This window comes from Prionailurus bengalensis, chromosome B1 (genome assembly GCF_016509475.1).
Source record: "Prionailurus bengalensis isolate Pbe53 chromosome B1, Fcat_Pben_1.1_paternal_pri, whole genome shotgun sequence".
NCBI lineage: Eukaryota > Metazoa > Chordata > Mammalia > Carnivora > Felidae > Prionailurus > Prionailurus bengalensis.
Window position 1 is genome coordinate 127,150,910 of NC_057344.1, and position 13,358 is coordinate 127,164,267.

Here is a 13,358-nt window from a genome sequence, read left to right on the forward strand (position 1 = left end):
ATGCTCTCATTCATAAGTACGACACAAAACTGTATCAGTCTGCGATTTCTGTTGGGTAGCCATGTGTCCTAGCCCCTTTCCTCTTTTAAATTTTAAATACTGCAAAGGAACCGTTTTCCCCGGGAGGCTCCCACCCTTGGGATGAGACCCCCTCTGCGGAATTTTGGCACCCTATTAATTAGTGGTTACGAGTGGGAGCTGCTCTCTCTCAGCAACTCCTATTCTGCCATCAGTCAAGTGTGATTCTGTAATAAATTCCCACGAAGCAAACTATTTCTGGTAATTCTCCCTAATTAACACCAGGCCCGCTAATAATACATCAGTACCTATGTGTTTCTGATATAACCAAGATCTTGTCTGAGAATACTCAAAAAGGGAAGCCGCCAACCTAAATTAAGCTTTTGCTGGCAAAAAGGATTTTATACGTAGTTCTGGAAGAAAACCTTTGATAATCTTATATTGGGGACATTTTGAACAGAAAACACCGAACGACAGGGAGGCTTGTTTCTGGTTTGAGCACTGAATGGGGATTTATTGTGAACACACACTGTTGAGTCTTAAGCCTATAAATCTTGTACTGGATTACTGTTTCTTAACGAAGGAATGACAGATCTCTTATTTTGTTGGTGCATTTTAATGTGCAATGACGTGATTGATAGAAACCAAACAGCAGCTATTAAAATGTCAAATGCAGACTTGATGCCCTTATAAGTTTGGCTTCTGGAGTTTAATATACTGTGAGCAAATAGACTTGAATTTGCCTTTTATTTCCAATATACAGCCTGCAACAGAAACATTCCTCTTAACTTTATACACTTGGAAAAAAAAATCTGACTCAAATCAATAAACAAATGAGGAATAGATGAGCCTATCTAGTTATAGAAAAGTTAACTAATGAGATTGGGATGAGTTAACCCTGAACGTACTGTTTGATTAAAGCGTGAAAATGTAGACGACGACTTACGTTGTTTAAATAGGATATGTGATACAAATAGTGCTTGATAGGACAGGTTATTCCAATAAACGGTTTCAGCAATGAGTATTTTTTTAAAACAATGGAACTTATTTGTTAATTTACAGCCATGCATTGTGTACTTGCTACATGCACAGCATAAACATGGATCAAAGCAGAATAAATGTGACACTTTTCAAATGTTTTCTTTCTGGGACATTTTGATAGGCAAATGTCATAAAAGAGGGATTCTCCTGGGAATTTTCATTTCTCTTCTGATCCTGCAAACCCTGTTATCCCCATGATCACTTTGATGGGACCCACGTGCCACCCACAAAAAGAAAAACCAGGAGAGCCTGTTTACATCACTGCGGCCATTTATTTATTTTGTGCACATTAAGGTGTAACTATGCTGATTATATTTCTCATGTGGTGTTTATTCGAAAATATAGCCAAAAGCAAAACAGTACAGACATATACAAACCGAAAAATGTAAAGCAACAGAAAATACAGATTAACAGAAAGGCAAATGATATTTTGAAAATCCAAAGCCAGTATCTTAAAACATGCGGAGGATTAGGATGACAGTGATGCCACATTAGATCCGTGTAAAATTATTCAGTGTTTCCCCCTCTCTTATGTCTGAAAGGTCTCTCCTTTCGACAGGGATGATTAAAAAACTCTAAACATTACAAAAATGTTAATACAACACTAGATTCCTACTTGAACAAGGGAGAGGAAGGAATTATTTTCTATGAAAGTGGTCCTAGTACACTACCCTATGAAAATGGCACCATGAAAACATTTTTGTTGTAGATGACTATTAACCATAAGGTTTCAACTGACAGTTGGAATATTGCAACTCTTATTGGTCTTAACACTGTGACCAAATGACGAGGCTGTAGTGTTCAGCTGTAAATGGAGCCCGAATCCGTAAGAAATAGTATGCTGCTATGAACATAAACAGTGGGGATCCTCTCTCGGCCGCCACTCCAGTGGGCAACATTCAGCCCTTGGAAGTCTACAAAATGTTATAAATTGGAATCTGTCACTAGCATTTTCGAATTTGGGAAATACAAGTGGGGGATGCTTTAGAATCATATACTGTAATTTTAATCTGTATTATACTAAGTACAGCATTCCAAAATATACATCAAGAAAGACTACAAGTAAATGCTCTACAGTAAAGAGGTAATAATTAAAAAAAAAATGCTACTGATCTGGAATATTTATAATCAGAAAAATAAATATTCAGGGAGCTCGCCAGAAGAATAAAGTGCTCTGCCAGTTATTAAAAGATTAATGCTGGTATATTAAATATGGCATTCCCCACTGGAAAATACAGAGATTCTTCTGGGTTATAATCAATATTTATTTCACAGGATTAACTGTTTTAGGAACAGATATAAAGCTTTGCCACAAAAGAGGACAAAGCACAAAGACAAAATGATAAATTAGGAAGAAGTAATGTTATCCTTTTAGGGACAAAATTTAGAGGAATGCAAAATTACGCTCCATGAATAGTGTGTATGAAGAAAAATCGAATAAAAATGAGATCCTTAGTGTAAGGTAACTTAATAAGAAATCCAGGTCAAATAAAATTCTTTAAAGGAAATACCTAAATGCCACTGACTTTTCAAATACTATCTTGGCACAGAATCTATAAAGGCAAAACTAAACAACCAAAAAAAAAAAAATCTCTACTACATCAAAACAAAACCACCAATTTATATCACGTAAAGAAAGAGACTGACATTAAGATATGTGACCATGCACATTAGCCAGCACGAACTCTACAGGTGGTTTCAGCAGCAATGAGAAATAACGCACAATTCAGTCCCAGCACTCTGTTTCGAAAATAAAACTTCCTGCCTCCCTACAGATGCAGGGCGAGGAGGTAGTTGGGGGTTGCTACTGGTGAAGCCACTTCATGTCACCCTGTTCATTCTTTTATTCCCAGTTAATTATTATCTGTATATAATATAAATCTGCTAGGCCATAAATTAACAGCTTTCAGGACAGATGCCTTGCAAAGTTCTTAGGGAGGTTAAACAAATATTAGAGCCTAAAACCTCCCTCTATAACAAACACACACACACAATGGAAGTGAAGTCGTTAGTGAGTTATGGGGCAGGGAGGGCTTGGGGTTCTGTCTCAACTTTAAAAGCACCTTGCCCCAGACAAATTGATATTATACCTTAGTGGGATCATGGGCTTGCATCCATTCTAGAAACAAAGGGAAAAAACTATTCAATGTCATAATCTGTTTTCTCACTGGGCAAATATCAATACAATTCACAATTTCACCACAATGGTTGCTCTGTCTTCATGTGTTATCTACATAATTCCCCCCCCCCCCCCCAAATACAGAAAACAAATAACGAGCCAGTCTGGGCGACTGATCATGTTTCCCTCCTATACTACCAACCTCTGGGAGTAAACGTTTTCCAAACTTCATGATCACATTTGGAAGTGGTTCATTTATTATTGAGAGAGCTACTGAAAGAAAACAAACAAAAATCCTAGATTTTATCACATCCCCAAGCCAATCTTTTACTTTTCTAATGCAGAATCAAAGAAAAAATTATTCTGCAAAGAGAGTTCTCGAACCTTTATCAGTCAGTAGTACAGATCTGAAACTTATCTAATGGACTTATTGTCCAAAAGGGGGGGATTTTTAAAAATTTTGGATACAATCCTCTGATTTACCATAATTCTTAACCACACTCTTTTCTACTTACTCTCTTAACCTCAGCATGAGGGAAGGGGGAAAAATGGGAGTTTGACTAATATAGGTGATAAAACAATGAATACGCTAATAGAAATGGCCATATTTTAATAAAAGGCAAATATTTGACATTTATAAACTACATGGTGGCTTTTTGGAGGGGGGTAGATGAGAGAAATATCACACCTCCTATTGGCATGACACATTTTGATAAAAAATCTCAATGGTCTTCCCCACTGGAATGATCAGCTAGAAGACAAAAAAGTACATACGGTTTTTTAAAAAACTGATAGCTACTACTGACAAAATTCTGTTTAAACTATTTCCTCTTTTAAAGATAAGCACTATTTCTGAAAAAATACATTTTACCTACTGACGATGCAAGGCAATTTTCATTGCCTTTTACAGATTTACTCAGAACTACCTAACAAGGAAAGAAAGTATAATTACCTCAGCCTAAATGTTAGAGGTTTTTATTCTAAAGTTTAATTCTTCACTAATTTATTCTATGATGAATTTAATAGTCAACCAGGAAATTGGCTTTTATAAAAGTTATTTTATGGGCAGAAAATAGAGGAAAAAGTAATCATAAATGCCAAACTGTCTCTCTACCTTATGAAGCCAAATATTTCCTCATAGACTTGGTTTTTAAAGCTGGAATTTATCCCTTCAGGGTCACTATTATTTTTCAAAACTCCTACAATATTAAATCTAAAAACTAATCGGTAATTCTAATTCTTCTCTTTCTCTTCAAATTTCTTCTCCTCCCCTGAGCTGTTGACTTTCAAAAATTCACAGAATGAGCATGTTTCTTGCAAAGTGGCTTGTCCTTCTTGGAGAAAAAGGTCTGACCTTCCAAACTTTCGCAACATACCTGAAAAAGAAGCATTATTTAAAAGAATGTCGTTATTTTATCAAATATGCCTAAGAAGGGGAAATGATTTTTCACCCACTGGATAAGACAAAGCACTTCAGTTGGTTGTATTGGACATTCTGATATTTAACCATTACGATGACATCTCATGTAATCTTTCAAAGGCAATGAAGAATGACTTTTTTCTGGAATGCATTCTGATTTATTTAAATCAGTGATCACTATTTTTCTTTATGATAAGTGAAGCACTCGGCTCTGATGAAAAAATTAACTAAAAAATTAAAAAAGAGGTCACATTAAATATAATTAAAAATTAATTAAAGAGGTCACATTAAATATAAGCTCTCTTCCCAAATTCTAATCAATGCCTCCTGTTGTAGGGAACCAGAGCATTCAAAACAAAAACAAATACAACTGCTTTGCCAGATATTCCGAAGGCCCCAGACACATAGACGTAGACTGCCTGAGAATTCTTTTTAATTCATTTCTTTGTTCCTTATAGTAAAAACCCTGGTCAACATCTGGCTACTGGATGATGATACAGTCTGTTAACTATCTGCATTTATGTCCTCTTGTCTTTCCTATTGCCTTTGGTAAGTGTCATGGTCATGAGCATCTCTACCAGAGAACAGGAGCAAGCAAATCTGCTACCAGTTGTTACATTTTATAGATACCCTGAAGTCTAAGAGATGGAGGAGGTGAACAAGGTCAATGGTCATGTTTGGGGAAATCCTTTGATTCCTATTAACATAACTTTTTCCCTTCATACAACGGGTATTGAGAATTATAAGATATATTAAATCCAATTAAAAAAAAGCAAATATCTGAACAGAATATCTCTATTGGATATTTACTTTCTAAATTAAAAATAAAAGTCTAAGGGTAATGTAAATCTCTCAATCTATCTCTGCCATTAAAAATAAAACCAAAAATGTGAAAATATCAAATACAATAGGTAAACTATAGGTTTATTATAGTCTCAAAAAGAAAAAAAATTATTCATGGACTATTGCTAAGGAAGGAGGCAAATCAACATATAGTTTGCTTCCATGCTTAATTCAACAATAGATTTTTTTAGAATTGTTTGTTTCTATTTCAAGTACTCATGTTTCCAAAAATTACTAAGAACACTCCAATAAAACAGAGTTTTAAAAAAATGTCAAGGTCTCTTACTGTTTTAAGAAATATATAGCTTCTCCTTATAAACATAAATTAAAAATAGGACCTTCTCTAAAGGGGTAAGCATCTTATTCTGTGCCAAGAAATTCAACACAATGACAAAAAATTTAATGAACAACTTTGAAGATCACTGTAAAAATACTTCTAGGTGTGAAGGTCTGAAGATATAAAATCTGCTATTTCCATTTAGTGCTTAGGTGAAAACTGGCCATACTTGCTCCTCTCACTTGGAAATAAGAGTTTACTTACTGAGCATACAAAGCAGGTGTCATGCCAGGTAAAGCCCAGGGCCTCCAGGAACATGTCGCCAGCCTCTATGGGAAATTCACATCCACGGCATATGGTACCAAAAAGGGCATAATAATCTGTATTGGGGCGGGGTGGGGGTGGAGAGACATAATTTAAACATGAGAAAGCTTTAGAATAATAATTCCTAGAAAGCAGCAACAAAATTAGAATTAAATGAGAAGATGAAGTTACTAGTAACTGGAAAATTTTCAGAGGGTATGCTTTCGCTTGAGACACATGTGCAGTGTGGTTCAGGTTACCTGTGGGGTAAATGCTATTTATTTACATAACTTAACGTCCTTTATTCTGTTTTTCTACGTAATACTTCTCACTTATCTCCAGCTACTTAAATGTCCAACTTCGTATGAAGAACAACTCTGTTCTCTGATAAGCTATCAACAGACATGACTGTTTTAACAAAAGACAACAGAACTTCCAAAAACTAGCAACAGTAAGACTAAAGAACATAAATCAAGAAGAAATATCTGATAACCCAGAACATTTCATAGAGTATCTAACTTGGTAGGAAAGAAAAAAAGTCACAAGAAACTTCCATGAATAAGTGCCTTGACAGAGGTTCTAGCTGGACTGTATCCTAACAGTATTAGCCACTAATTCTTTTGCTGCAACTTCCTTTCAATTGTAAGACTTTGTGCTGAAAATCCTTAGCCAGAGAACACCATTAACTTGACAAGAGTAGTCATAAAATACCAATAGGATTTCCTTCTAAAGAAAGCAGTTTTGATAAGATGTTTCTTTATTATTACTAAATTAGAACTTACTGGCAATTTTCTTTTATGCAGCCATTCTCACTACTTGTGTTTACTCCAACCTGGGCTGGAGCGGAAAGTAGACTATCATTTCCAACTTGATTTACCTTCCTTAACAATCTTCAGTATTCCTTAGCACCATTTGCTCAATACCTATCCACTGAGTCCTACTATGTGCCAGGCACTGTTCTAGGCACTAAACGGTGGGTGGCACAGTGGTGAAAAAGACAGATGTGGCTGCTCTCTTTACGGTGATTATATCCTCATTGGGAGCAGGATGTTGTTGTTTATTGTATTTTTCAAACAAGTGATAATAAATAATTTCACATTGTGAAAAGGACCATGAAGAAAAGAATCCTGTGATACAGAATAGTTAAGGGAAGTGTGTAACACTCCATTAAATAGGTGGGTTATGAAAGGCTTCTCTAAAGAGGTAACAGTTGGGCTGAGGCTTGACAAAAAAAAGGAGAACTCACCACAGAAAAGCTGTGGAAGAACATATCGGTTAGAAGAAACTGCAAATACAAAGACCCTGAGGCAGGAAGAATCTCAGCATGTTCAGAAAAGCAAAGGGGTGATGATATATGCCTGACAGAGGGTAAGGTAGTCGAAGAAAAGGGTGGCAAAGCATGTCTAGTAAGGAATGTATGTTTACTCAAGTGGAAGCCAACAAAGGTATCAAGCATAATCTAATTCACATTGAAACATTCACATTGAATAACTTCTATTTAAAGGTTGGGGAAAGAAGACAGCCCATCTTAGTTGGTGATCAGAGCATCCAGGCAAAGGGTGAGTTGGATTTAGTTGTGACCACTGAGGTGAAGAGAAAAGAATGAATTTATATACACTGAGGGTACTGCTAGAATTTACTAATTACACTGGATATGAGGAGAGTAAGGGAAAGAACAGAATCTTAGATTTTGGGATAGTGGACAGTGGGGCATTTATTGAAATGGGAAAGGCTGAGCTAATAACAAGTGTTGGAGGTTAAAAAAAATACAAGAGTAGATCATGTTGATTAGAAGTGACATTTATTTTTTGTTTAAAAAAAATTTTTTTTTAATGTTTATTTATTTTTGAGACAGAGAGAGACACAGCATGAACGGGGGAGGGTCAGAGAAGAGGGAGACACAGAATCTGGACCAGGCTCCAGGTTCTGAGCTGTCAGCACAGAGCCCGACATGGGGCTGGAACTCACAGACCGTGAGATCGTGACCTGAGCTGAAGTCGGACGCTTAACCGACTGAGCCACCCAGGCGCCCCTAGAAGTGACATTTAAATAAATCTTCAAAAATATTTTTCCTTTTCTGTAAGCCATTTTGGGGTTTTAAAAATCTTCCTTCTTAGACTACATGAATATGATATTAAGGCTAGATAGCTGTATAGGTATGTAGCTGGACAGGGACTATCTGCCAGTTAGTCAAAATGTCTTGCAAAACTTAATTTTAAAACAAACAAACAAACAAACAAACAAACAAACAAACACCTCTTTCTTCAGAAGAATTAAGTGAAATCACAAAATGTGAAATATTCTGATTGGGTCAGGGTAGCAGCTTGTAGCCATCCTGTCCCCAAACAGCACCCCCGACGAGATAGTTCACTGGCGTCTCCATAGAGCTTCCTGGTGGATAGTCTGGCATAGATCCACGCTGCTCCTAACTCAGCTGGAAGGAATGAGTGAGCAATAAAAGGTCACGTGATGCTACCAGCCTCAAATTAGAAGCTGACTGCTCCCTTAACTCAATAGTGTACAACATTCCTTTCCTCCAGCACCACACTTTGCATTTCAAGGTAGATCAACAACTCTAAAGTGGAAGTGCAGCGGTAATGAATGCAGGCATGATGAAGGAAAATATTTTATTTTTTGAAACATATGTGTGGTACTAATATCTAAGAGGAATAATAACAAATAAGTGTTATAAAAGTTCACTTACAGCCTTTGGGAAAGAAAAGGAAGTGTTCAGAGCTCACGTAGTAAGACAAATGTAGCAGATTGGTCCTTAGAGTCCAGTTTATTAAAAATAATTTTACTAAGGGAGCAATCCAAGCCAAGGTTACCCTTCCATTCAGTAAGAGTAACAAAGGACTTTCACTTTATTTTCAAGGCGGTTGCCTTAAACAGCAAATCAATATCATGTTCAATAGCTGAATACTTCTCATGTTTGTAACCACTCAATTCACCGTTAGAGGTAGCTTTCAGCTACACAATGTGGTGGAATTCATATCCATAAACTATTAGGGATTCAAGTAAAATATTTTCCTGCTAGATAATGCATACATACATGCTCATTTCTCTTCAGGAAACTGGGAATATCTATTTTGACGAAATCACATAAAAGTTTTACATAGTTTTTTGCTATATATTTAGAGTAACGTTAAATGCCCCCAAAACAATTTGGAAATCCACTTTGTCCCCTACTGCCTTTCAACTTGGTAGTAACATTAAGGGTTAAGTTTATTCAAAATTTAAGAAACTAATGGCTTCAGGATCTTACCAGTCTCACAGTATGGTTCACCATCCTCCAAATGAAAAACATTATTACGAATGGGTTTTCCACAGGCCACACACACAAAACAGGAAACGTGCCAAGTTTGTTTCAAAGCATTGATGACCTCCTGTTACAGAAAGGCAATTGGATATAAAGAAAGATGATCATACACAGATGCTTACTCTATTAGTTGTACCAACACAGCCCTTTTAAACTGACCCAATGTAGGCACACGCTTTGTCCTTACCATCAGCTTTTCCTCTAAAAACGCACTCACAGATGGTCTAAACTGATACCCTATATAATACGTGTGTTTTCCACAAATACCCATCAGTAAACTTATTTAAATAACGACTGTTGTGTTACTTACACATTATATATGGAGTGAATAAAGTAAGCATTTCATAAGTACTTGCTGTAATACATTCTGCTTTCTCTCAAAAGGGTGTCAGGGAATATTACAAAGGTTTCATAGTATTATGTTGAAAATGTCATGGAGGGAAAAAAAAAGAAAAGGAAATGTCATGGAGGAAGGGCAAAATGTTCAAAAATTAAAACAAACCTATGCTTTGGTGTATTATGGGAGTAATAACATAATCAGTGTAATCCAATCAGTTTAACACATGTTTACAGTTCTGGAAATCAGCTGTGACTACACTAAGCACACACTCAAATGAGCATCTAAAATTTGAACCACAAAGTATGGATTCTAGTCAACAATGACCCCATGGTTAAAAATACCAAGTATCAAAACAAAACAAAACAAAACAAAACAAAACAAAACAACAAGTATCAAAGACTTGGGCCAGATTTTAATTAGTAAAAGTCTTATTAAGAAGCTGGTTTTGCAAGGAATCATTTCTTTGGATTGAATGAGATGGACCCATTAAACATTATTTTTTGAAGATGAGTTAATAAAATGGGATTTACTCTTTTATCACAAAAAAAGAGGATGCTACACATAAAGTATGGTTACAATTTTGTAAATGAATTACAAAGAGCAAATTGGAAGAAAATACATCCTAAGCTTAACAGGAATTATCTGGGACTGGTAAATATATAGGTCATTTTAATATTCTTCTTTACATCTTTTTGGTATTTTCTAATTATTTAGAGTGAAATATTTTTATAATAAAAAACTGTCAAAATACAATGATACAGAGTAAATTATTAGCCATAGAAAATGCAACAGTTGCCTAGTGGTGGATAATGGGAAGACATGGCAGTTATTTAGATCCAAAAAGATCACCATGAAAATGTACAACAAATACACACTGAACCAAATCATTTCTCATGGCTCTTAGCATTTACTTCCCTTTCTATCCTTGAGACTGATTCCTATCCCTTAGAACAGGCAATTGAACAACTGAAACACAACCCAGAGGATCTGTCCCTGTAGTGAAATTCTGGCCCATCTCTAAGGCAATGAGGATAAGATTTCCATTTCCTACAACCTCATTTGGTTCTAAGACTGTTACCTGACTTTGTGTTATTAATGATTCTAGAATTCCATAGACTGTATTTATATACAGTATTAACATATATTCAACTTATTATTTGTCACTTGGGAAGGTATAGCCCGTATGTTGCTACTTTTTTGTTCCCAACATATTGTACAAATTAATAATACAGAAATAGTTCATGAAGAATATTTATAATTTAAGTGTCCTCAAAGTTTTAGACCCACTTAAAGATGTAACATGAAATTAACACTACTCAATAATTTATACTAACTTTTCTCTCAACTGACACAAATTAAACTTTCATTATTACATTTTTATAGAGAGAATGGCAGAATTCAGCAATGCCATCTCCATCTTCTGTATTAGCTTTAGGAGTTTCGTATGGGACCAGGCACCTTGGCCACTTCCAAAATAAAATTCCAACTCCTGGTCGCCCACAGGAAATGACTGACCCTTTCTTTGCAAATTGCAAACTGAGTATTCCAGAGCAGGAAATTCATTCATTCATCATGATTCATTATGTATCTGACTCCTACATTACTTCCTTTTCGAAAAGGGAAAAAAAAAAACCAAAAACGGTGGTTAGATTATTTTTCTATTACATGTCTACTCTCATAAAATAGGTTATATTTTTAAACATTATATGCATTTAAGAAAAATATATCATTTATAAGCTTCATGTCTTATATTATTTCATGAGATCTGTGCCCTGTGCTTGAACCCTGACAAATGGGGAAATGCTGGTCTTATAAAAGCTATGGAATTTAATTTAAAACAGTGAAGGTGTCAGTTCTGAGAACTCTGATGTGTGTGGTCCTGTGCGACCTCTTCATTCCTGAGCAAACAGGGTCCTGTTGAGGTAGCACACCCACAGTAAATTATTTTTTTCCCCACAGTGGCTAGACTTTCCCCAGACAAGCGAGCACTCAGTAAGACAAACCCAAAGACAACTTAACCCCACGAGTCCGATATACTTCTACAGAGGTCTATTTAGTTTTGCTTTACAATAATAAACAGTGATGAAAACAGAGAGGGGATCAAGCAAGAAGAAAATAAAAAGGAAAACTGATGTAAGGGTTTCAAAACAAAAAAATTATTGTGCTTTAAAAGCTCATTCAGAATAAACAGGTTTCTGATACTTACTCCAAGGATCTTCCTTTGGCATCGACCACATTCAGGAGCGAAGAATTTCTCATAGCACAGCTCACAATACAGGGATCCTTTTTCCTCTACAAATCCAATGTAGGCCATTGTATTTTTGCAGTGAGCACAGTTAAACTCTTCTGGGTGCCAAGATTTCCCCAGTGCCACTAGGAATGGTCCCCTGCCAGAAGAAAAGAGATCGAGTTGGCTTGGGAATAAAAGTTTCTAAAGTTAGCTTGGACAGAACCTCTTTTATGCAATGTCCAAACAATTAAATACTTGCTCAATTATCCTTCTCAAGGGCTGAAAACATAGGCGCAGCAAATTTACATAGGAACTCTCTGAGCATTTATGTGAAGAGAATAAAGGGGAGGAGTAAAAAGCACTTAAGGGATTCCTTCAAGAAAGGCCATTTCCCCCACTTTTTTTCATCTTCAACAGATTTGGTGGTTATGTTTTTTGAGTTGCAATGAGTGGGTCTGTCTGCATCATGATTATGAATGAGAATGAGGATGTTAACTCTGACATAAAATGAAATAACCAGGAAAAAAAATACATGGTTTAGACAGAGATGAGAAGTTGACATTTCTATAAAATAGACAAAAGAGAAATCTCAATTTGGTAATGTCAGGAGTCTTAAAACAGTAATAATTATTACCTGAGAAAACACTGCAGTCAATTTCTCTTCCCCACACATTGTTTCATATACTTATTTCTCAACTCTATTAAACATATCAAATGTTTATGACCCCTCCAAATAGACTATGGAAACTGTCAACTGGATATTAGAGACTGTTTTGAAGCTACTTAGAAAGGTTTTATTTAATTAAAACATGACTGATTTTTAATGCACATTTGTTTCAAGGTAACAAATGTTTGTAAAGAGATTTTTTTCCATTAAATACTATATAGTCATGAACTGATAAGACGGGTTTGGTTTCCTTGACAGGAATCCATTATGAACCCTTATCTAGTCATGAAGCCTGCAGAGATGAACCATTCTAGCCTCTGCAACATACTTTTCAGTAGCTCCATCCCACTAATTTTTATTCACAGAGTGGCTTTACCTCCAAGGCACTGTTACACTTATCCAATTTGTCCATACAACATTCCTGTGAGATAGACCAGGGCAGTTATTACAAACTCAGTTTAACAGATGGAGAAGCTGAGATACAGAATGTTCAAAAGATTGACAAATATCATAAAATCACTGACTGAGTGAAGGCCAGAAGCTGAATTTCCTGATTTGTAGCAAACTGGTGTAGTCAACTGAATGTTCTGCTTTTCATCTCATTACCATCAATTATCATCACTGAGTGACCACACAGTTAATTGTCAGTGAGCACGGATACCTGACTTCTAGGCAGATTATAGGAAAAGTCATAGTAATGAGCATCACAAAATCGAAGCATTTTTTAGCCTTTAATGATAACATAAACCTTAGTATTCAGTAACTATTTCCCTCTGGGAAA

At 35.8% G+C, this 13,358-nt stretch overlaps 1 protein-coding gene across 20 annotated transcripts in view; it reads right to left on the reverse strand.

The window, feature by feature from the left end:
• Positions 1-1,315: 1,315 nt before the first annotated feature.
• Positions 1,316-13,358, reverse strand: part of PDLIM5 (PDZ and LIM domain 5) — a 223,168-nt gene continuing 211,125 nt past the window's right edge. For all 20 annotated transcript variants that reach the window (XM_043572071.1, XM_043572080.1, XM_043572102.1 and 17 more), the window contains 4 exons: positions 11,887-12,067; positions 9,287-9,407; positions 5,983-6,098; positions 1,316-4,554 (listed from right to left, as the gene is read on the reverse strand). In XM_043572071.1, the coding sequence (XP_043428006.1) occupies positions 4,465-4,554; positions 5,983-6,098; positions 9,287-9,407; positions 11,887-12,067 (508 nt within the window). In that variant the 3' untranslated portion in view covers positions 1,316-4,464. The remainder of the gene's footprint in view (positions 4,555-5,982; positions 6,099-9,286; positions 9,408-11,886; positions 12,068-13,358) is intronic.